Source organism: Xyrauchen texanus, chromosome 5 (genome assembly GCF_025860055.1).
Source record: "Xyrauchen texanus isolate HMW12.3.18 chromosome 5, RBS_HiC_50CHRs, whole genome shotgun sequence".
In the NCBI taxonomy this organism is placed as follows: domain Eukaryota; kingdom Metazoa; phylum Chordata; class Actinopteri; order Cypriniformes; family Catostomidae; genus Xyrauchen; species Xyrauchen texanus.
This window is the reverse complement of record NC_068280.1, coordinates 16,523,341-16,549,731: the sequence shown is the minus strand read 5'-3', so window position 1 is coordinate 16,549,731 and position 26,391 is coordinate 16,523,341. Positions and strand designations below refer to the sequence as shown.

The 26,391-nt window shown below is 39.6% G+C and overlaps 1 protein-coding gene across 2 annotated transcripts in view; it reads left to right on the top strand.

Annotated features, from left to right (window-relative positions):
- Positions 1 to 26,391, top strand: part of galntl6 (polypeptide N-acetylgalactosaminyltransferase like 6) — a 341,726-nt gene that overhangs the window by 93,428 nt on the left and 221,907 nt on the right. For both annotated transcript variants that reach the window (XM_052126394.1, XM_052126395.1), the window contains exon 5: positions 8,326 to 8,492. In XM_052126394.1, coding sequence (XP_051982354.1) covers positions 8,326 to 8,492 — 167 coding nt within the window. The remainder of the gene's footprint in view (positions 1 to 8,325; positions 8,493 to 26,391) is intronic.

Genomic DNA, 26,391 nt, shown 5'->3' with positions numbered 1-26,391 from the left:
GTTTTGCCTGGTTAGGACATGATTTAAGAACATTATTAAGCACAAGTTACAAGGTTTTAGTGCTCCTTTCCTGACCGTCATTATTAGAGCATGAAGCCGAAAAGAGACACATTAGTAATGTTCACAGTCCATTCATTTGGCTGGATTTGGAGAAGGTGGTCTGGTTTTACACTTCTATTTAAATGAGCTCTGTGATGTATTGATCATTAATTGTTCTCATAAGGCTCTGCACCATTAGCTTCTCTCGGATGTCTTCGCTGACATAGATTTTCCCTTGGCAAGAACAAATCTCTGTATAAGTCTTACACCAAATAGTCGATGTCTGGAGGTAGACATATTTCTTACAGACTTGTCAATAACTAAAATATCATTTATTTTGCCCGAACAGGTGACAGGTCCATTTTAAGAATATGCTGCTGTCTTGCCAAGTTTCCAGGATTTTAGAAAGTGAATGAATGTGACATTTTTACATGTAATCTTCAAACATGTTCTACTGTAAGTACATTAACATTTTAAATGATCATTACTATGTCATCTTGATGAAAATAATTTTTTTTTTGCACTCTGCTGTTTGATGTTAAGTTTACATTTTAAACCCCTTTCAAGCGCTTCAGACAGTGTTCCGGTGAAAGCTTGGTGCAGGGCTTTTATTTACATCCCATATTAAAGCTTGTGGCGCTCAGTGTGGAACCTGCCAACAGACTGAATGTGAATAAGTGTCTCAGTGTGAAAGCCAGCATGTCCGTTTACGATTTTTAGAAACATACTACATAACTTCATATGAGAAGAAAAACAAACAAAACAAACAATACTTAAACAGCAATAAACTAAGAAATGAAAGTTAGAGATTGATGGAAAAATGGTATAGCTGTATGTTTAAATGTAACCGTTACTGTCAAATTGTTATAATAAATAATATGTAATCGACACATGACACAGTTGACTTCTTTTCACTTTTTATTGTAGTTCAGAAAAGAAATATGGAGAGCATCCCTCATTTGTAGCTCAAGTTTAGCTAACCGAACAAGAACAACAAAACAGCAATGCGTTGGCCAGGGGTGCGTTTCACATACAACTATGTAACTTACTGCTTAAACACCATAGCACGATGCATCATTGGAGAAATTAACTAGCTAGTCACAACTTTTTCCCAAAACCATAGTAACTATGTTACTTATCCATTATTCAACCACATTGTTTCAACAATCTAGAGTGGAGTAATAACTTCTGTGGGTATCAAATTATAATAGCTCATTTACACATACTACAGAAAGATGTTTAATGCACATCTCAAGGGAACTTTTATCAAGGATCAAACAATGTCAGTATGATAGCATAGTGATCAGTGTTCATGCAGCTATCTCACTGAATGTTTACATGGACAACTTTACCCACAAACAGTTCCGTTGGGGGTTTCAAGCAAGATGGCTACAGAACTCAAACTTTGTTAAATTTATAGGGGAGAAAATAGATAATTACTTTGAGTTAAATACAGATCAAACTTGTGCCGCAATGAGATGGGAAGGATTTAAAGCATGTATTCGAGGTGAAATCCTTAGCTATACGAGTACGAAGAATAAACAACAACAAAAGCAAATGGAAATCTTGGATAGGCAAATTAAATCTTTGGAATTAGACTTAAATGCTAGTGATGACCCAATAAAACAAAGTGAATTATTACGTTTGAGAACTGAATATAATAAATTGTCTTCTGATGCAGCAGCAAAAAGTTTAATGTGGTTAAAGCAATCTTATTATGACCAAGGTGAGAAAGCGGGGAAGCTCTTGGCATGGAAAATAAAGAAAACACAGAGCGAAAGAGCAATTAATAGTATAAAGACCTCCTCGGGTGAGGTAACAGTAGACCCATCTGAATAGTTTTAGACAATTTTATGAAAATTTGTATAGATCTGATTGTTGCCATACCTCGGAGGAACAAGACATATTCTTGGACCAACTTCAGTTCCAGACACTCACAGAAGACACACAACAAGAGTTGGAAAGGAATTTAAGTATTGAAGAGATATCACAGGCCATACAAAGTATCAACAGTGGTAAAGCCCCTGGGCTAGACGGATTTACGATTGAATTCTACAAAACTTTCAAAGAAAAAAATAATAGTTCCACTTTTTAACATGTATGAAGAAGCATTTAAAAATGAGGTTCTCCCACCCACTCTAAGACGGGCTATGATCACTTTGATATTAAAACCAGGTAAACCTCCTGCAGAATGCTCATCATTCAGACCAATAAGTTTGATGGGGGATGACACTAAAATACTTTGTAAAGTTTTAGCAAAAAGATTAGACCCCTTTATCTCACACCTAGTTCATAACGATCAAAATGGCTTTGTACCAAAACGTCAAGGGTTTCATAATATAAGAAGAGTTTTGAATGTAATTCATGAGAAATTTTATGCTAAAGATACGGCTTTATTATCACTTGATGCCCGTCAGGCCTTTGACAGAATAGAGTGGTCATACTTGTTTAACGTTCTTCTGAGGTATGGATTTGGATTTAACTTTCTCAAATGGGTTAAACTTTTGTATACAAATCCTAAAGCCAGTGTCTTGACAAACAACATAGTCTCTAAACCTTTCACATTGGAACGTTCCACTCACCAGGGATGCCCGTTATCTCCAATGTTATTTATTTTGGCTATGGAACCCTTGGCAATGAAGATAAGAATGCGAACTGATATATTTGGCATCCAGTTAGGAGATCAGGAGCATATATTGGCCCTATATGCTGATGTTCTGATAGTTTTTTTTTGACAAAGCTGTCCATCAGTGTCCCAAATTTAATGCAACAAATGGAGCTATTTGGTCGATTTTCTGGTTATGAAATAAATGATTCAAAATCTTCTATTCTATTTTTGAACAGGGACGAGAGGCTAAACCCAGTCATACAGACCCCGTTTATCAATGCAAAAGAGGGATTTGTGTATCTTGGTGTTAAAATTACTCCAGACATTAAAACCATTGTACCAATTAATTATGATCCTTTGGTTAGTGAAGTAAAGGAGTCTTTAAATAAATGGATAGTAATGCCCGTGTCAATGATTGGCAGAATAAACATGATCAAAATGAGCATATTACCAAAATTTTTATATTTGTTTCAGGCACTCCCTTTGCCTCTCTCAAAACAATTTTTTGATGAATTAAACACTGTCTTTAATATATTCATTTGGAATAATAAAAAAACTAGACTAAGGCTTCGACTGCTGTACATGCCATATGAGAGAGGGGGGTTACAACTCCCTAATTTTAAATTATATTACTGGTCTGCACAGCTGCGCTCAGCCATATTCTACTTTGCAACTGAGACACCCCCAGCATGGATAAAAATTGAACAATTGGAAACAAAACTTAAATTAAATTTGTATTTATATTCAGCATGCCCCAAAAAATTGGGAAAAATTACAAAAAAACCCTTTTTAAAAAACACAATTGATATTTGGTATAGGGCCCATCAGTATATGGGAAGTATTCCTCCCATCTCTCCTTTTTCGCCTATTTGGGGCAACACAGGTTTTAAGGCAGGAAGAGCTGATGGAGGTTTCAAAATCTGGGCGGATAAAGGTGTACAGAAGCTGGCAGACCTCTATAAGGATGGCAACTTTCTTACATTTGAGCAGTTATGCCAAACATATAACATTCCAAAGAAACATTTTTATAAACATTTACAAATTAAACATTAAACATTATGTCGAAATATAAACAGATTGAATCTGAACCAACACTGTCAAAATTAGAGAATATTATATTGCAAAATCTTGAAAGGAGAGGTCATATTTCTTTATTTTATGCAGCTTTACTAATACATGATGAGGAATCCACCGCTGATAAGCTAGATGCATGGAGATCTGACATCCAAGAGGAGATAAATGTGGCAGACTGGGAAGCTGCATGTTTAAAAGCCCAAAAACAGTCAATTAGTACCAGGATAAAACTCCTCCAATATAAATGGTTGATGAGAACCTACATAACTCCGGTCAAGCTGAACCGTTGGTCACCTAATATCCCAGATAGCTGTAGTAAATGTTTTGATGGAAAGGGTACTCTTTTTCACTGTGTATGGGACTGTCCAAAATTACATCAATATTGGAAGTCAGTCATGCAGACTTTGTCAAAGATTGTTGGAGTAAACATACCTGCTGAGGCAAAAATATGTGTGTTGGTATATACCCAGAGAACTGTGTTTTTAGCTCCAGACAAATAAAACTGATTGACTTTGGACTCCTGCAAGCCAGGCGGTTAATATCTCTGTACTGGAAGAAAATGGATGTACCCTCAAATCATATGTGGGTGAAGGAGATGGCATCATGTATTGTATTGGAACGACTCACTTATATTGTTAGAGGAAAGGGAAGAAATTTTGAAGAAATATGGTCACCATTAACTGAGTTTCTAAGACATTATGAAGGAAATTAAGAAAGTAAAGCTGACTGCCGAGTTTTTTTTTTTTTTTTTAATATTGTCTTTATTATTCTGTTATGTGATGTTTTTAGTTTTTACTTTGGGGATTAAGTTGTGAAATATTAAGCTTATGTCAAATGTATCACTTGCTTGTTTTGTTAAAATTCAATAAATATAATGTTCAAAAGATGTTTAATGCACGAAAGCTGCTGTAGATTCAAAAGCTGTGTGTACTATATGCGTGCAATACTGAGGTTTCCTTTTACATCAGATATCGGGGTTCCCCCGATGCATTTGAGCATATACTCACATGCACACTCTTCAAAAACATATTAGAAGTTCTCTTATGCGTTAACATGGACACATAAGCAGTGTTCTCTGACATTAGCAATGTGTGTTAAAGTGCTTTTTCTTAATTGCATTCAATCCCTTTAAATGGCTGCATTCGTGTCTATGTGACATTTCAGAACACCAATTTTCTTAAGTACATGTAAACGTGGTCAAAGTCATAAAAGAATGACATTTATATATTTAATGAAAGATATAGATGCCTCGGCAAAGTCAAATTATGTCCACACAGTAAACTAAAAATGAACAATGATTCTAAGAGAGCTGTAGTTCCAACCATACAACATTGTGATGCTGAACATTCATGCGTAAAACGTCGAGACCAAGTGTGGTCCAATAATGTCTATACATACTGAATGAAACTGAGATACAATTGCATTATCTTGTTGTGTTAGTCATGTAGGGATTTTGGTTGATGTAGATGTTCAAGTTATGGATTAATGTGCCTCCACCATTATATGTAGGAAATGTTGTATGTGTGAGCTAGGAATAATATAGCATTTATAATGGAATTTGTCATGGTCAACAAATGACAAATAACTAGATTATTTTTCTGACTACAATTCTCCACCATTAAATCGTAATACAACGTCTCGTTGTATCCTCTCACGATTTAAATTGTAAGGAATTAGCTTTAATAAGGGAATTATGATTAATTCACTTATTTGAGTAATATTATTCTCATGGCTTATTGAACATAATATTTAGGTACAGCTTTGAAGCGAAATCTTTTAAAAACATGGATGAGTTTATTTATCAACACATACCACAGTCAAATTATCTTTGAATACAGACAAACTTTATTGCTATTCTACCATAAATCTAATCTAACACATACATCATGAAACGGGTACCAACAGTGAGTAAAGTGACAGAATGTAAAATGAATGATTAATACAGAGAAAATTAACTTTAATCTAGAATCTGTAGACAATGCCTTAAAAACAATGTATCCTCCTTTGTGTAATCCAATTGCAAATCGGTTTAGACTCAAAGTATTTAACTAATAAACCAGCACTTTGAGCAAAAGTCTGGAGATGTACTTGCATGTCATTGTGTTTCCTTGCGTGGTGTTCTTTGTGTTGCTTGGTTCTTTGGCTCTTTGTTGAAACTTCGTTCTGTCGATGTTTTGGACCTCTGTTAGATCATTGATAGTAGATGCCTCGATGGATGATGAGGTGGACTTTGAAGCGAGGCCTTCCGCAAGGAAGACTCACGACTCCCGTTGGGTGTGTGAACCGTAGAGTAGAGAAGTGAGAGGCTTCTTCGGGACATTGTCCCAAGTTTTCCTTGGACTCTACATGGCACAGAGGATCTGGAAGAAGCAAGTGACAGTTCCGATTAGAGAGGGATCAAGAGAAAAGGGGAGAGAACGTTCTTCCTTGGGTAGGAACGTTTTGAATTAAATTGGCCGCACCCCAAAGGTGTCCTGAGCCAATCATATGTTACTTTCCGGAGTCACATGGTTGACTGTGCTGTCCTTTTCAAAAGTTGATTTATGGTCCTTTTGTGGAGGGTTCTTACAAACTCCCGCTCAAAATAGTGCATGTTTAATCATGAACTTTTATATCTTGAAAATGGCACAAGAGACATGACATTCATTGTCATCAACATTCTCTACACAAACAAGCAAGCATTTACATACTAAATATGACATTCTTTCATTAATATTATACGTGTAAGTTACAAAACATGAACATCCCTGGTTACAAATCATACTGCTTAATTCATTGGTTTTACAAAATGGATAAAACATTACAGGTTATGAGAAACCTGATTGTCAGGGTATATTATCAATTTAAGCCTTAAAGTTACCTTGACAAGATTAAAGATTATAATCATTTATTTTTTAGTTAGAAGTGATTACAAAACACTACACATATTTTAAAAGGTACATCGGCTATAATCATTACTTTGTCAGTTATAAAAGTGATCACAGGCCATAGTCATTTTCAGAATTATCTAGCAAGGCTAGATATTGTGTATATTTTATAGGGTTAAATCACAAGTACTGAGTTCATGGATTCCCTTTTAGCTGCTTTTTGCAGGATACTAATCACAATGTCTCATGATCTGATGAGTCTAAGTGTAGCAAAATGGTTTATATCGGAGGACTAAACGGAGTGTGTTCTGAGTCTTTCTTAGGAATTCCAGGGAGTGTGTTACCTGTCTTTTATTGCTTGTGACCCCTGCACCCAGAGGCCACTTTGCAGAGATGGTCTTAATAGCAGTTTAGTCACCGTGGATTAGTTTTATGACTCTCTAATGGCTCTGTGGGGGATCTCTTTGATCTGTAGAATGTGTTATGTTCATTTAATGGCTTTGTTCATGGATAATCCTACAGTCCAACTTGGAGTAGTCGGGCTAAAGTGTTTACATGACATTTAAAAAATGCTAATTATTGTTTTAGTCCTACTGAAATCAAACTTTTAAAGTCCCTGTAAACTTTTTTTTTTTTTATAAGTACAGCCATTGAAAAGATAATTCAGTTGTTTTTCTCCTGAGTGTACAGAGTTCAATTAATTAGGTGATATCTGATAAGTGCAGCAGTGAAATTGGGTCTGCTGGTTCACAGCTAAAGCAAAACATTTGCTTTTGAGGGCCTCAAGGGCAGTAATCTAAAACCACAAACTTATGGTGACTGTATCTGACATTCAGACGGATACATCACTGGGAAAGCATTTTATTTCTCAGCAATTTTCTGTTCCCACAAATTACAGTAGCCGAAATCCTCAACTGCGTGTTTTCATGCAAATACATTTTCTTCTTATATACCTATGCTGGACATGTGGGTTAATGTATGTGACAGTTGCATGTTTCATGACACTATCTGGCTATTACTATGCAAATGGTTGCCTCTTTCTTCCTGAGCTGTATTTTATAAAATAGAATAATCTGACAGGTCAGACAGGGCTTTTATAGATACTGGCTCCCCTCCAGGATGCATTCATTCACCACAAGGTTCTGCTAATTTCTCTTTACTGTTTTTATTTTGTTTTGTGTTGTTTTCTTCACATCCCCATCTACTGTAAGTAAATGTTAATAAACCACACAGCGCCCAGTGAATGATTATTATATAGTTGTGTATAAATTTGGGCTGGCTTGTCAAGTTTGTCAGGGTGGTGAATTAGAGAGGCCGGTGTGATCCATAAAGTGCCACGTCATCTGCCAGTGCCAGTTTTGTGGGAGCTCAATTAGTATGCAGATTTCTGAATGCTTTATGAGAGCGCTGGGAGTGAAGGCCCTCTCAAAACATTGATTTATGATGTGAGCTCCATCACCATTTCCTACGGCGTTGAGGCGGCCCTCATTGGTACCTTGGTTTTCAAATAATGCTTTTACAGTTTGGCAAGATCTAGCACAATAAGCGATATGCTTTATATTTCACACATTTTTGTTCTGAAGAGGCTTAAAGTCAATGCTGTGAGTGTTTGTCTCACAATATGTGGATTAAATGTTGATGGCCTGATGAAGGATTTAGTATAATGCATTAAGGGGTTGGTAGTATTTGCCTGCCTCTCTCTCTCACTCAGTCTCACTCTTTCTTTTCTGTCTTTAGCTGTAAACAGAAGCTTTATCTTGAAAAGCTCCCAAACACCAGTATTATCATCCCTTTCCATAATGAAGGCTGGTCCTCTCTGCTCAGAACCATCTACAGCATCACCAACCGCACACCCAACTACCTGATTGCTGAGATCATACTGGTAGATGACTTTAGTGACAGAGGTAAGTGGCAGAGCTGGGGTCCCCTTGTTCTTTTGTCATGAGAGCATCTTATTTTTGAGAGTTTTGCTTTGTTTCTGTATTAGCTGCAGAAAATGACATTTTAATGGAGATTCAGCAGTGTTTGTTATGTAGCGAATCAGCTCTATGAAATATTAATAATCAATCATAACTTGTTATAATCGATTATGAATATTTGGATCAGTTAATGGGGTTAACTTGATGTAGCTACATTAACATTACAACCAAATACTCGGTTCATCCCGTGAACACCCAATATTGGTTATTAATTAATTAATTAATTAATAGAAAGGTACATTTCCGGGGCATGGGAAATGTCTTTCTTACTAAGTATTAAGAGCAAGTAGTCAAAATCTATGATTAGTGACTTTAGATATGAGCTTGAGACACAGACAACTTTACATGTGACATGAACAAGACTTTATTAACTAGACTAAACATTTAAACTACTCTAACATACATATACATACATGCATACAGTTTACCAAGGGAAAGAGGGCTGAAGCAGAATACAGGAAGGCAAGAAGTTATAGCATTGTTTGAAATTCAGCAGATCAACAGCCTGAGCAAACCATCATATTAGTTCTGACACGCCCTTTTTAGAAAGGGGTGAGGATACTTAATGTATCAAATAATGAGACTAAGTTTGATACTTGCATGTCCCACTTGAATTAAACTGTCCTGATGCAATTTGTTGAGGCTCCAGTTGATCTTTGATGATGTTGTCTTGATGAGAGAGAACCAGTGGGAGTCAGAGGATCTTTGGTGAATGGAAAGATAAGGCCGTAGCCTGGTGCACGCTTGGGAGTCCTTGGGGGCCTTCTAGTTCAGCATCATCTTCATTAGGACTTTTCAGGAAGGCCCAAGAGAGTAAGAGAGCACAAGGCTCAGAGAACCAGAAAGCAAGAGAGGCAGGAAGCAAGAGAGGCTAAGAGAGCAAGAAGAGAGAAGAGAACCAAGAGAGAGAGAAGCAATTTATAACCTTAGGAAACATGTCCCACCTCTCATTGGCTCGACCAATAAGAAGGGTTTGAGTTCCAGGCGGGAATTTGGTTTATGGCTCTTTGTTCTAAGAGGGGTGGTAGCCAATGAAGAAACTAGGAAATATTCTTGTAATACTAATATGTTGTTGTTATCGACATATCATGTACACAGTCATTTTGATCTTCAAAATACCAAGTTATAGAGACCAAATATGCCACACATATGATTTCGGTTAACCATAGTATGCAAAGTCTGAAACATTAACCCATTAGAGTTTGCAAGAGAACATAGACCAAACAACATTTAGGAAAATTATGAGATGGAACATTAGATACATGTTAATACATTTATCACAGGGATATATATAGGATATATAGGATTAAAAGGGGTTCATTTCTCCTCCTCAGTAAGGATTGAGTGAGCTTCAGCAGTCTGAGCATTCCTTTGGGGGGGGTCGTAAAAGTCCCCTTTCTTTGGGCAGGAGAATGATTCCTTTGTTCCGTCACGGCTCATTTGCATGTTTCTGGCTGGGTTTATGACGGTAAGAGATTTTGGGCTGAATGACTCAAAAGATGGTGAAAACCTAGCAGGATACAATTCTAAGGTGACCTCATATCTAGGGCAAGTTGTAAGGTTTAATTTGATATCAAGAAAAATGTATTTGTGACATTTAAAAATGGTTAAATACTCTCAGGCTATTACATATAAAGCCTCAGAGTTTTCTACACAAATGAAACAATTCAACTAATTTTGATCTAACACCAAACATACACAGCACACAGGGATTAAAGCATTTTTCATTAAAAATAAGCCCTTTTAGGCTTTATGGGAAAGGCACACACATTTTTACGTTCAAAGTTCCACATGGTTTTTCTCATGGTAAGCACGCGGTTGTCACGTGTGGGGGAGGGGGCACCACGAGGGAGCACTACGAGGGTTCTCTGTCAACAGTTCTTTTGTACTATCACAGACCATTTCCTTGATCTTACAGGGGTCCTTTGTCCCAAAATAGCTGAGTCCATGATTATCCTTCATTGATTCCTCCAGACGCTACAGTTGGCTGGATTATTGTGTGTAGAAAAGGTTTTTGGTCAGTTAGAGAGGGGGTAGGGCTTTTTTCATTCACATGAGACTATTAGAATGGCAAGATTGGGTTTTGTTACATTAACAATGGCAAGATTAGTTTGTTACAAAAAGCAGTCTCATTTTCTATTTACACTTATTCTATGTAGGGTTGCTGGGGTGCTGGAGCCTATCCCTTCTAACTTGGGCCAAAGGCAGGGAAACACCCTGGACAGGATGCCGGTCCATCACAGGGTTAACACAAATAACACAGGGCCATATTTTAGGAGCACTAGCACCAAGCACAGCACTATGTCAGTCATAAATGCAAAGTCAGGGGGCATGGCCTTGAAGTTTTGGTATTTTCGTGCAAGCATGCGCAAAGTCTAGGCACAAATGTGTTTGGCGAATTTGTGTGTTCAAAGTCAATTGGAATTTAATTCTGAGGTTCTTCTCTGGCACCATCTGCCTCCTAATATATATATACAGTAGGTAAGCAACCAGATTGAGCCATATTATCGTGGGGAGTACTGTCGCATGAAATCTAAATTCTCACACGTGAGACACGTTCGCAAAATCACCACCTGGAGCTAAGGGACACTTTTGTCACCATCGTTTAGTAGTTGTGAAGAAAGTGAGAGTTATTATGATTAAATTGCTAATATTATTATTTGTATTGTATTTTTTGTTTACTTTTTTATGTGTAGAAGATGATATAACTGCAAACTTAATAGCTGCATTAAAGTGATAGTTCATGAATTGATATACAGAAATAAATTATAGAATATCAGCCTTTTTCAATAAATTAAAACTGTTGCTTCATAGATAGTAGCTATTTGATTATCTTCACGAAAATCAAAACAAAAATACATTTTGAACATTCATAATTTCATTTGTTAGCCCTAATTAAAAAAACAACAATGCATGCCATTAATGGTGTTAACATGTGTTATAACTGCCTAGTTGCCAGTGTTAGACTAAAAGTGTTAGAACCTCTCATTTTTATGTGTGTGTGTGTGTGTGTGTGTGTGTGTGTGTGCGCTTATTTGGTTGTTTCTAAGTAATATTCTCTAAAGTTTCAGTGGTTTGTGTGGAGTAGTTAAAAACTGAAGTTCTTTGAAAGTCACATGAGGATCGATAGCTCAGGGGCTGTGTGCTCACATCAATTGATTCTGTCTTTTCCTGCTAATCACAGGTTCAAGACCAGCTTTACTTATCTTATTGTCTGTTTGGATATATGTAGAAAATAAACTACATCCAGCAGATTCACAAAAAGCCATTTTGTGCTCTGGCTGCTACTGACACTCTGTCCTGTAAAATCATTGTTGGTAATTGTTTCATATTATACTGTGCATATTTTTTACATGGTATTTATCTTATATTTATCACCACAATTTTTTAAAGGTAAAATCATTGGCGATACATTCGCATAGGACGGCAGCGTTCATTATTACATGATAACGTTTATTATTCATCTTAATTATATTATAATGTAGCCTACAATAGGATAAGTGTAGTTCCCTATCAAAAAGCTACACTTCGATGCTGTGCTAATTTAGAGCTTTGGGAACGTCTTTAGGAGTGACCAGCTGTGAATATTTGTGCAACACGTCAATGAAATGGACTAAAATTTATAGCCTCTGCTGATGACATCATAGGATGCACCTGTCGCAGGGCTATAAGTAGATGTGTCACTGGTGCATCGTCAGGTCTTTTGTCTTCAGACCACTGTGTCTGTTGTGCATCTCAAGCTGTCAGAACTTTCCTTTCCACTGTTAGGAGTTAGAATTTGTTAGGCAGTGCACAGAAAACCTTTTGTGTGAAGCAAAGCAAACAGTGTATGTTGCCGTGTTTATGCTCTATGGCTGAAACGGACACACACCAGTTTTGTTTTGTGTGTTTAGGGGAAGAGCGTGCTGCTCTTGCATTAGGGTGGTGTGGGTGCGAGCATTGCGATCTGTTTACAGTCAAAATGCTTTGCACTCGTCTCGCTTCCAAGAGCCAGCACCCACTCTTTCATCATGGGGCTCTTGCATGAATCTGGCTGAGGAGCGAGAAACGGGTCCGTCCCTATCGCTCGCTCTCTCCCCAGATCCAGCTGGTCCTTCTCGTGAGCCTGAAGCGCGCTTTTGTGTGAAGCAAAGCAAACAGTGTATGTTGCCGTGTTTATGCTCTATGGCTGAAACAGACACACACCAGTTTTATTTTGTGTGTTTAGGGGAAGATCATGCTACTCTTGCAATAGAGTGGTGCGGGTGCGAGCATTGCGATCTGTTTACAGTCAAAATGCTTTGCACTCATCTCGCTTACTTTCAAGAGCCAGCACCCACTCTTTCATCGTGGGGCTCTTGCATGGATCTGGCTAAGGAGCGAGAGACAGGCCCGTCCCTATCGCTCGCTCTCTCCCCAGATCCAGCTGGTCATTCTCGTGAGCCTGAAACGCGCTTCGGCACTTCTTCGGTTCACGAGGGGGACGCTGAATCTCTGCGGACTTTGAGCTACCCACCTCTGAACATTCCACGCACAATAACAAAGAGGCTGAGCAATTACTCAAGGTGGTTACTTGGCTGTGGCCAGGCTACAGTTAGACTCTGGCGTTACGCTAGTTAGTGGTTTCCAGCTAAATGTTGGGTGTTCCGTTGCTTCCTGCTGTAGCCCAGGACGCGGGACGTTCGACATCCCCTCAACAGGAAGTGTCAGAATTAAAAAAAATAAAAAAAAGGCAAAAACCCATCTCAGAGAACCTGGCAGCGTGGAAACTACTGCCAGGTGTTTCTATGAGGGCCCTAAGAACAGTAGAAAAAGGCTACAGAATTCAATTTGTTCGCCATCCTCCGCGTTTCAACGCTGTGGTTCCTACTACCGTGTAAACCGAACAAGCATGTCTACTGTGGGAAGAACTGCAAATCTCTTGGTCAAAGGGGCCATAGAGCATGTTCCCCTTCCAGAGAGAGAGTCAGGTTAATACAGTGATACTTCCTGGTCCCCAAGAAGGATGGAGGGTTGCATCTGATTTTAGACCTTCGAGGCTTGAATCGTTCAAAGGGCATTCAAATTCAAGATGCTAACCATCAAGATGGTTGTGTCTCAAATCCAACATCATGATGGTTGGTCACGATCAATCTCATGGACGCGTACTTTCATAAAGAAAGTCTGCCAGAACACAGGAAGTTCCTGAGGTTTGCTTTCGGGGGCAAAGCTTTCCAATATCAGGTTCTTCCATTCGGTCTAGACTTATCACCCCACACATTCACGGAATGCATGGATACAGCACTGGCTCCTTTGCGACTCTGGGGCATCCACATTCCGAAATACATAGATGACTGGCTGATACTAGCACAGTCACAAGAACTGGCATTACAGCACAGGGATATTGTCTTAGCTCATCTGGTTTCTCTGAGGTTGAGGCTCAACGCTCTTGTGAGCACAACAACCGTAAAAAAATTAAAAGCGGAACCAAGATGCTGCGCTTCATTGCCGCACTGAGGATGCCCCAGGACTGCTCTTCATACAAAATACCTGATGATGTATTTGTAGCCCTGCTATAGGTACATCCAATGATGTCACCAGCAGAGGCTATAAATTCTAGTCAATTTAATTGGTCTGGTCACTCCTAAAGACTTTTCGAAAGCGCTAAATCAGTGCAGCATCTCGTTCCGCTTTTATCAGGGAACAGATGTTACAGTTAAGTAACCCGAGATGTTCACAATACTCACGAGACGTTCCCTCAACTCATTCAGATTTTTCTTCGGAGCCGAGCGGTTGTGTTCAGCTAGCTAAATTCCTCTGCCGATCCGTTCACCTCTTCTGTAAACTGTTGGATTTATGGCACTTTACAGCGGTTTCTCCCCTCATGCACCGATGGAGTGCAGAAAACGCCCCTGGGCAGTCCCTGAGCAGCAGCTAAAAGAGTATATTCTTCCTAATAAAAGAGTATATTTCCTACTAAAAGAGAAGAACTGATGGAGCGTCTTTTTAAAGATGCCTTTCCTGTATTTCCTGGTTGCGGTCATTACCTCTGTGCTTCCGACGGACATGAATGCTGTCTCACGTGCTTGGGCTTCACCCACGCTGAGACGGTGTTCATGGACGGGTCATGTCCTCACTGCGAGAACATGACCATGGAAATGTTGCAGTTGCAGCTGCAGCTTTCCTCAGAGGGAAAGCCACCCCAGTGGCTCCCCACACTGGTCCTTCTACCTACAGGTTTTAGGCCATGTCGGTTAGCACTGGGGGCGATTTGAGGACTCCAATGGGGGCCGCTCCACCAGGCATCCACCTGTGGAAATCCCATTCCCCAACACACTTGTTTGCCTCTGTCGAATTCTGGGATGAGGCCGCCGGCTCATCTCAGTGCGAGTTCAGGCTGATGCCGAGGACTTGAGTGTGCTCCAAACTTAGGGTGTGTTCCCCCAGTCACAGGCTGATTCGGAGCTGGCTTGCCCAGGCGCCTGCGAGCATCAGGCTGGAGTGGAACACTCCGTCCCACCCTGAACCCTTGCAGCTTGATGATTGGTTCCTGGGCCCAAGGCAGTGAAAGAACTGCACAAGGGTAGTTCTGACCCGGGATTGATGCAGGAGCTGCGCTCGGTGACAGATTGCGCCCTCCGGCGCAGACTCTCGGGCAGGTGATGTCCACATTGGTGGTCCAGAAGCTCTACCTTTGGCTCAACCAGGTCGAGATGATAGAGGCTGACAAGGTACAATTCCTTGATGCCCCATCTCCCAGGCTGGCCTATTTGGCTACACCGTCGAGGACTTTGCCCAGCAGTTCTCGGCGGTTAAGAAGCAGACGGAGGCTATTCAGCACATCCTGCACCTGCACAGATCTTGATCCCACACCCTGTCTGCTCGTCGCCAAGGGTGTCCCAATGCGGCAACAACACTGGTTGTTCGCCCGCATGAAGCAGACACCTCCCGTATCATGGCCTGCCACCAAGTACCCGAGGAAGGCTTCGAAGCACCCCTGAGACCCAGGCACATGGAGACCCACTGCATTGGAGGTGGTGATCAGACCACTCCATCCCCGGTGAAGGGGCGGGAAAAGAATCTTTTATTACCTTTTCTTTTGGTTTTGCTGCATGCCCGAGGGGCTGCGGTACCCACATCTTCAAGAAAAGAGCAGTTTTCCCATTTCTCACGGCCGTCGTTATCACAAAAAATTCAACAAAAACAATTATTACATTCAAATTGCACTTTTGTGGCACTTCATTAACATACAATTCACCCGCAGTTTATGCGCAATAACCCACAAATAACGCAAACACTCCAATCTGTGCTTACGCTTTGTGCTTGCATAAAAATTGCAATTTAGAATGCGCATTCTCAAAGAAATTGGATAAGACATAGCTCACGGTGGTACTGTGAAGTCTACTTACAAAAATAGAGTCCTCACATTCAAACTTTCCCTCTCTCCTACGGTCAATTTACATTTTACAATTCACCTTTCCTGCGTGTTTATGGACTGTGGAGAAAACTGGAGCACCTGGAGAAATCCACTCCAACAGAGGGAGAACATGGAAACTCCTCAAAGAAAGGTTCAGGGTCAGAGTCGACTTGAACCCAAGCCCTTCTTGCTGTGATGCAAGTGTTAACCACTGGGCCACATGCTACTCCCAAAAAGTACTTACACTAAACAGTTGCGCCACTTTTTTGTGCTGTAGTTCAGTGCAAAAACCTTCTTCTTATTCACTTACCACCCGCAATCCAGTTTAACTAGGCCCTATCCATGCTGTTACAGCACTATGTTGTTGCGTATTTGAATGAAGTCATTGTCAATTGTATTTTCAGGATTTACATGACTAATTTTTTTATAAATAAGGCTTATTTTAGATTGTGCCTTATTTACAAAAGTCAGCACTATTTGCCAGGTGCAATTAATGTTGAGATCATACTGCCCGCTGAGAGCAGATGGTAATAACATTTTGTTTTAAAGAGATATTTGTTACATTTTGTAGTGATCAGGGCAGCAGTAACTGGAACTATATCCAGACCTGCTGTGCAGTTGAGTATGATTTCAGCATTTTAAAGAAAGCCAAATGAGGTGCCTGGAATCAAGTGGTAGAGAGGTTGTGTACAATTTCTGTAAACTATGTTAGATCATGGTAATCTGCTGCATCCTCAAGAAACCAGCCTGCATGATGTGGAATTCCTTCATGCAAATTGTGTTCAGCACTATTTTTCTGGGTGTGTTTGCACCATTAGCTAATTTTCCTAATTCCTATAGTGAGAGCTAAAACAACACAAACAGTGTGTCAAAACAAACAATGCTATCAGCAGGTGCAATTAATTCATAGTTAATTCCTCCCCTAATTGTGTATCTACAAGCAGTCTCATGTGTTTTTTTTTTTGTTTTTTTTTGTGCAATGTGTCTATGAAAATAAAAGTGTGTTGTCTTAAACCATGAAAAGTAGAACTTATTCCACTTATTGCAAGACTTTTGGTAGTGGCAAAAATTGTAAGATACATTTCAGCCTTTGTGATTGTATGTATCTTGGGTTGGAGACATACTGATCCTCTTGTGTAATATAGCATGGAACACCTTTGGTGTCACAAATTGTTTTTAATAAATAAGTAATTATAATAATCAATATGAACATCCCTCCCCACAATGCCATTTGTAAAATAAAACATTTTACATAAACTGGTTCAATTTGGCCAGATTTATGTGAATAAGCATTTAATATTTTTTCTATATTTTTTATCCATTTGTTGTGCAACAAATACTTAAAAATAAATATAAAATCTAAATCTAAATGTTAAATCTTCAATTTAAATCTAAATGTAAAACTCAATAATAAATGTTAAATATAAATGTTATATATAATCCAACATGTAAATCTAAATATAATTCTTATATGTATATTATTAATGTAAATCCTATAAATTCTAAATGTGACTCTTAAATTGAAATCGAAATCCAAATGTTAAATCTAAAATATAAATCTTAAATATAAAACATAAATATAAAGTTCAATTCTAAATATAAATCTTGAGCTAAACATTTAGAGGACATACACATTTATAACACCCGTGCTGTCTTGACTTATGACATTAAAGCAGTGCTACAGAGCAGGAGCAGATAGCAGTGGCAGATGACCCTGCCTTCCAAATGGGATACATTTTGGCCGCCATGTTGAAATGTTCCTCCAAACCTAACGGATTATAAATAGCTGCTTCGAAGGGCCCTTCAAAACGAGCATTTCCATGGGGTTCAACTGATGTACAGTTCACTGCCAACCGGAACCAAACCTTATAAATCTGCAGGTATGCCAAGTGCAATGTAAATTAAACAACCTGCAAATACAATCGCAGTCTGGTTCTATTCACAAAACATTTGACCTCCCTTCATCTCCATGATCTATACATGCTTTTAATCATTATAATGACGTTTTTTTTAATATTATTTTTAACCCCTGGCTTTCTTTTTGAAACTGGCTAATGCTTGTTGTTTTACTGTAAATTTGCTGGATGTTATTTATTAAATAACATAATTATACACTGTGGCATTTTATCTATTTAATAATTGAACATGCACCGTACATTTGTTTACAGGTTCATTTATTTATTAAAATAAAACTTTTTACACATGAAGCTTAAATTTCTTAATGAAGTTTTAAATTTTGTATAAAGATTTCTTTTTTGCACCATTTGCAAAAGATATACATGTCTGATTCGTTATCTGTTCTGTTGAAATCGCAATTTAGCAATAGACTGCTGAATGCAATAAGAATTTGTATTTTTCCCAAAAGATTTCTACCTCAAAATTAGTGGTCGACCGACTGATATCTTAGAGAGCAGTGTGGCCAATTAACGATAGCCTATAAAGCTGATATCCATGCAATTTAATTAAAAGATAGTAAATAACACATGCAAAACATTGCTGCATTGAAATACATTTTTATTTGACATATTATTTACTGAAATATCTTGAAATAAATCATTTGTAAATTAATTAACATGAAACATTTTTTAACATGATAAAAAAATACTTCTGTAAAAAAAAATGATTTATACTATAAATAGCAACTTCTTGATTATGTAATTATATTATTGTATTTTTCAGAAATAAATAAATTGTTAAAACAAATGAATACAAATTAAACACTGTAACCAACAGTGCCCTCAGTTATCTTGAAAGACTTTGCAAACTGGGAATAACATTTTCGCAAATTAAGACTAGGTAACGCTAATTTTACATACAGTACACAGTGAATATGATATAATGCAGCATGGTTTGAAATCAAATAAATGTATATTTAACATTTTTATTTATATATAATATTTATTTTTGAGTTTTACATTTAGATTTAACATTTAAATTTCACATTTAGATTATTTACATAAATCTGGCCAATTTCACCAGATTTTGTTGGTAAATCTTACAAAATGTATCTGTTTTTGTAACACATTTTATTTTAGAAATGCCCCCTCCCCCCCACACACACATGCACACATATCACATATACTGATTAATGCCGGCACTACGCATCTTTGATTAAATAAAAAATGTTTAATGTGATTGTTTTGTGTTGTGTTTGTCCAAAAAGGTCAGTAGCAACCAGAAGTAAATAGAAAGTCCCGATCATAAAAACAAACATGTGTTTGTGCATGAACAGTATAAGAGAGAGAATTGACTATGCTTATCAAGGCTAGCTCATTGGACTTTTCTGTGTTGGATTGATGATGAGCTCATATTAGACACAGATTGTCTCTGAACAGATTTTTGACCTAAAGCAAGAGTAGCAATTAACTCTCAAAGCATACAAAATGGTAATCTTCTGGCATTTTGATGAAACATTGCAGTTTTAATTTACAAATACAGTAAATTAAACTAAATCTCCAGTGTGTCCACCCAATGCTCTTATGAGTCATTTAGCTAATGACTGGTTTAAAGAGAATATTCATCCATATTATATCAGTAGTGGTTCTAGCTTGTTTGGCACCCTGGGCGAAACCCGCTTTAACACAGGGGGTTGTGCAGCAAGATGCTGCCCTGGGCGATCTATGTAGCCCATGCTTAAATCCGCCACTGTCCTCTATCACAAACATATTTCAGGCTTGTTAAAACTTTTGCAATGAGTTGCAATTTATTTTGACAATTTACATAAAGAAAAATTAACTTTCTAGCATCACTGAGAAATTTTGTTACATATTATTCAGTTTAACGCTTAACCAACAATAGCCTAGTCCTTTTCAGCAGAAATAAACACCTGTCAGTCCCTTTAACTGCACTCACAGAAGGTTGTCTGCTGCTGGTGGCTGTTGCCTTCTTTTTTTATCTAGACATACGCTTTTGAAACTGTCCAGCACCATCAATCATAACAGCCAGAAAACAAGAGAGATCTAATTAGCATAGATAGCAGCACAGTCCAGAGAGACTGACAGACTGCCATACAACTGCCACTCACAATCACTGGCTTTAAACAACCAAATATGAAGTGGATATAAAGTGGACTGGACTTATCGATTGCCCCTTCCTCTCAGTTTCTATTAAGCAGCACTCATGATATCCGTGCAGTTGTATATGTAAAATATCAAGGCTTATTACATGGCTCTCTGGAATAGCCTACTCTATTCTGGTCAATCGCTCCATCCAGTGGACAGACATTTTTTGATAATATATTGTATTTTAAATATTTCATCACTCACCTGGGTATTGCGAGTCATCTTTCCTGCTTCTTGTATCACTCTGCAATCTCTACAGTTCTCTTAGAAAAAATAATCAACTAAAATCAATAAATCCATATTTATTATTTTTTTGGGCAAATATTTGTGTGATAAGTGAAATAATGAGCAGTAATATGGTCATTTTCGCAGTTTAATTACCAACAGAACTCTGACGCAAACTGGAGGTGGATTTCAGCTGTTTCTGGAGAGTTTTCCGTTGTCTCTTTATTCTCACATAATAAAGTAATTTGAACTCAAATCATTATTTCATGTCCATTTAATGATTTATTAGGAAGTAGCCATGAAATAAGCAGGATAATCTAAAGTCAGCCAGTCATTATCGCAAAATATACCCCTTCAGGGTGAAACAAGATCCTGGCCACCATGGCTGGGTTTATTTTGATATAATGATTGAGTGAATTTAAAATATCCCTTACATATGTGCTCTTATAAAGACGCAGTTATCATAAACTTTGCACAATCCAGATGAATGGATATTAGTAGCAGACTGTATTGTCAACATTATCACATGGAAAGTCGGCATGTTGTTTCTAAGAGTTCCAGCACCCTAGGATCGGACACATTATGCCAAATCGCTGACAAGTGGCATCTCCCATCAGACATTTTTGCATTGACTCAAGCATGTTTACCCTCCTATGTTGTGTGCTCCTAGGGTACTGGAAGCACATTGTAAATTAAACTGATGGTTAGGTTTAAGTTTGGGGTTTAGGTTAGCAGGTACAGTATTCTTCTGCACTGTATTACAGCCTGTACAGCTAAAAACAACTCACTTTAGGCATCCCTCTGTGGACTCACACTTGCCCATACTCCCAACAACACTCAACGCTTTGGCTTCTGAGGTCAATGTTTTGAAAATTTTGGTAAGCACAGGCTGATTTTACATAAAGAAAATTCAACCAATTGTTTCTAATTTTACTGTAAGTTTAGTCTGTTATTGTTTGGTGTCTTATCAAACAGACCTTTAACCTTAATTTACCATGTGCTGCAGTCAGTTACACATCAGTACAGTAGCTGTTTTAGACCTCTCTGCTACACCAAATATCTACCAATTATGATTACTATGCATACTATTTACAATTATAATGCTCAGAACTGAACAATTACCTGCTAAGAGAATAGTTGTCTCTCATTCCCACTTTGGCATATCACCACTTAGGGTATGTCTTCTTTGTAACCGACTGGCTCTAAACACAAGCCAATATGAAGTGGATGTAAAGTGGTCTGGAGTTCTCCATATGTCGCCCACTCGACGTTGTGTTGAATGAAGTAACACTAGGGGTCTTTCTTGAAAGCCTCGTTACCTCGTAACTTGAGAAAAAGGCCAATGAGAAATTGGCAGACAGAATTTTCATGTCCCTCCCCTGGACATACGGGTATAAAAGGAGGGAATCGTGCATCTGTCTATTCAGATTTTCGAGCGGTTGTGCGATCAGCGAGCTGAGATCACTTCTGTTCCACTCACTTCTGCAGAGCGTTGCTGTTGATCTACGGCACGTATCAGCGTCTTTCTCCTTCTCTGCATGCCAGTGGAGCTTTTCCCCTTCTGAAAAGAGTATTTTCCTGAAAGAGTTTAATTTCTATAAAAGAGCCCACACAGCAGGCATTGAACATCCTTTTCAGGATGCTTATTTTTAAAGATGTCCTTCCGTGTGTCTGGGCCGCGATCACACTGAGGCGGCATTTGTGGATGGTTCTTTTTCTCACTGAGAGAACTTAACCATGGCAATGTTGAGGTCGCGGCTTTCCTTCCTAAAAAGGAACGCCACTCCACTGTGTCGCTCCTTCTTCCCACGTGATTGAGGATGACCCAGCTGGCAATGGAGTCGATTTGGGGATAGCAGCAGGCTCTGTTTCGCCAGGTTAATCCCCACAAACCACCCTCCCCCTGGCACGCTCGTTGACTTCCGTCCGGGCTCAAGGTGAGAGCAGCTCGCCTCACTGCCAGTCTGACTACTCCTTCAGATCCGCCGAGCTGGATGATGAATTCGCCGCTGCATCGTGAGCGTCCCGGCATCTGACGAGGAGGACTCGACTGGGCTGCTGCCTAAAGGACGGCCTGCACAGTCTGAGGCTGATGCCCAGATAGCCGACACGCTTGCCCGGCCCGCCGTGAGCATGGGGTTGGACTGGAACCCTCAGTCCTCCCTCACTAGACGATTGGTTCCTCGGGTCTGGGCGCCGCTCACAGCTACACTGTGGTTCCTTTGAGGTGGCCAGAGGCTGAACCCTCCCAGGCCATGCCTGTTCCCCTCATGGGATCTCTTCGTGATCCTTTCAGGCCTCCAGAGACCCCCTTTGGAGCCACTAGAATCAGTCAAGCTCAAAGCCCTCTCCTTGAAGATGGCCCGGAATGTGCTCGCTTCCATCAAGAGGGTTAGGGACCTGCAAGCATTCTCTGTCAGTGACACTTGCCTGGAGTTCGGTCCGGCAGACGACCATGTCTTCCTAAGACTTCGACTGTGCTACGTGCCCAAGGTTCCTGCGAACCCCTTCAGGGACCAGGTGGTGAACCTGCAAGCGCTGCCCCAGGAGGAGGCAGACCCAGCCTTTTCGTTGCTGTGTCCGGTGCATGCTTTGCTTACCTATGTGTACCGCACGCAGAGCTTTAGATGTTCTAAGCAGCTCTTTGTCTGCTTTGGTGCACAGCAGAAAGGGAACACCATCTCCAAACAGAGGCTAGCCCACTGGATCGTTGACGCTATTGCTTTGGTCTATCAGACCCAGGCAATGCCCGCCCCCCTTGCGGGTTCGAGCACATTCGACGAGAACTGTGTCATCCTAGTGGGCACTGGCCAACGGCATCTCTCTAGCAGACATCTACAGAGCAGCGGGCTGGGCAACACCCAATACCTTTGCCAGATTCTACAATTACAGGGTTGAGTTGGTTTCATCCTGTATTCTCACAGGTCCGAGCACGTAGAACTCGGGAATACGTAACGTCTGACCGGGTGTTCCGCTTGCACATAGCGCCCTTCCCCTCCAATGAGGGGATCACGTGCGCTTATTTCTCACAGGAGAGTCCACCAAACTCGCGCTCCCTGGATATCTTTCCTCCCTAGCCTTCTGGTCCACGAATTCAGCAGAGGAATTCCCGACCAGACTCATTACGGGTTCTAACTAATCTGTACTGGAATAGGTGCTCCACAGGGTTTTGCCATCACGGATTAATCCCCCTGTGTGTATTTTCCGCAGTACAGTCCCCCTGCCGGCGGACCTGCATCTCCCTTTGGCAGTCCACTCTGACTGTCCCCTGGTCGCTGTGTTTGTAGCAACTCCTCCCTTGCTTGGTAGGATCTACCACCTCTCCACTTCAACATGTGGCCTGAAAACCCATGTGACTTATTCGCTACATTTAACCTTGCTCCAGCCTGAGTCTTTTCCCCCTGAAAGAATAAGAGTTGGAAAAAAACGCCTTTCCCGAAGCGTGTTATAGCGTTAAATGGCCCCAGTCGCTTTAACTCTATGCGAGAAACACAGAGAGAGAAAAGGCGCGGCTGGCGCGACCTGCTCCCATGCTTGGTGCGTCGCTTGTCCCCACCCCCGCCCCCCTTTGGAGATGCCGGGAACCTAAAAAGTTTATGACGTTTTTATGGGGTGTTGGGGAAGGTTACGTGCAGTCTGACGCAGCCTGCTGCTTTGGCATGGAACTGCCTGTAGTAACTTTTTTGTAATAAGCATTGTGCCTCAAATGCTATCAATTGAGCTTAAATTGTATCTATTTGTTATTATGGGTGTCTAGGAGAAACAATTGAGAGATCTCAGTTGTGAACTTTCCTTTAGGTAGTTCTAAAATATCATAGAAAAAGGCACTCCTCACTTGCACTGTGTGATTAATTTCCATGAAGATGTAGAGCTTGTTGTGTTTCTTATCCTCAAATCCTGTATAAAGTATTTTAGAGTGCTACAGTGGTGTCTTTCTCGCTGCAAGCGCAGCCCTTATTAGAGATAAGCATTTCCACCATGTTTCACTCTCTGCAAAATAGGCCTTGCTGGGATCTCATTACATGTGGATACAAATGAAATTCACGGCAGGCATTTAATTAATTGAGAAACGTACTCTTTATGGAAGCTCACAGTGGCATGCAAAAGAGTGAAGGTGCTTCATCATTGCATGCTTACATTTTTGTTCTTTCCTTTGCCTGGACGACTTGTTAAGCCTCAAAAGTTTTTATTTTTGCTTTTGTTGAGCTAAGTTTTTAGTCATTAAAGTGATGATTAAAAGCCATTCAAATTCTCACTAATTAATAGTATTAAATCAGAACATGTAATTAATGCCTTAGATTCATAGAGCTTTCTAATTAACTAACATTAAATTGCTGGCATGAAGATGACATGTGTGTAAAGGAATATACACAAGCGAGTCAACATTTTTTATTTCTTTCTAAAGGCTAATTAAAACACTGTCATAATTGCATAGGTAAGTGTTTGCATCCAGTAAATCAAACAATATTAGTTTAATATAAAGCTAAATTCTATTCAGGCTTGTGCATTAGTACTGTTTGTGTTTGCACAGAAGCGGAAGATAAAAAGTGCACTTAAGGTCAATAGAGTGTCACAGAAATAGATTTATATCCTGCCTTATGTGAGTGCATGGAAAATCACATCTAGCTAAAAGGACTTTCCCGCATCAACGTCAATAGCCTTTGGTTTGTGTTTTAACCTGCAGGGAGCTGCATTTGTGGTAATTACTGACCAGCATCTGTGTGCCCTTTCTAAAGCTACAGCTGACACAATTAGTATGGCATAAAGGATTCTCTGGCTACTCCTGGACACACACACACAAACATGCAGAAGCAGATACTCACAGACACAGAGACAAACACAGATTCAGTTTTGCTGGCACACCTTGACAATGAATGATTACTATGCTCTGTGTTTTGCAAATGACAAGGAATGACTCCTGCGAGCCAAATGCGTTCCCCTCGAAGAGAACGTCCTTGAGATCCTCCACAAATTGATGTAAAGAACCAAATAATAAAATCTTTGCAGTAACAAGCTGTTCAGGCTGCACCCTTTTCTGACATGTGATTTGGGAAGCAGATGATGGGATATTGGGCACTTTGATAGCAATCCTCTTTAAGTCTTCTGCTAAAACAGCATAATTATTACAATCACCTCACCTCTTTTTGAGGGCAGACACCTGCACACCGTGAACCACTTCACATGGCAAGGATGTTACTTAAAGAGAGAGAGAGAGTTTGGTCTTATCTCTGATGTGACAATGCCTTAGCAAGTCCAACCAGCATATATAGCTCCAAAAAAATAGCACAAAGTGCAGGTGATTTTATTTATTTATTTGCAGGTAATTTAGATCTGCTTCAGTCATACAATTTTTCTGCCATGGAAATAAATGGCAAAGTGTTTTGTTTTTCCAGTAGGGACCAATTAAGTCATGAATTAATTGCATTTGATAGCTTTTAACTAAAAGCCATTACAACTAGCTAGTGGTGGGGTAAATCACCCCAAAATACATGGATTATCTAAGCAATAAATGAATCAAGGTGAATAGAAAATCCATTGTCTAATAGCTTTTGCTGCACATGAGGCAACTAATGTACCCTAAGCTGGTCAGGCTCAGGATCAGCCTCAGGGATCAATGTTCTTAAGCCCAATCAAAGCAATTCCATAGCATTATTTGGCTAGACTAATTGCTCAGACTAAAAAGTGCAAAGTTTACCCCTAATGAGATTGACCCGCAGAATAAATGTGTTCCCTTGCTTTAAAGATTATGCTGACTTATTTTATCCAGGGGTGCTTGTTAAATGAACACTTCCTGTGCATCCGCCTCTAATCTCCATTGCCATAAAATCATTGCTTGTGCATATTTCACAATGTAACTGCTGGTCCCACAGTTTCTCGGATTTAAAGCTATTAATCTCTGTATCAGCCAATGTGTTTCATACATTATCGCAGTTTATCACATACAGGTCTTTGCAGTTCATTAGCAATAGAACAGCCACATATAGCCTCCAGTGTTCTCAGTGGGTGATAAGGCTGGTCCCCTGGGTGTTTGTGTTCCACTGATTGAGCCTCAGTTTGATGTGAGGAGATGACCAGGAGACCACAAGAAGAAGAGAATAGACCTGCCCAAATCCCCTTGGACTTTTGTTGCCTCTGCATGGCTTATGCAGAGGGGGAAATGGCA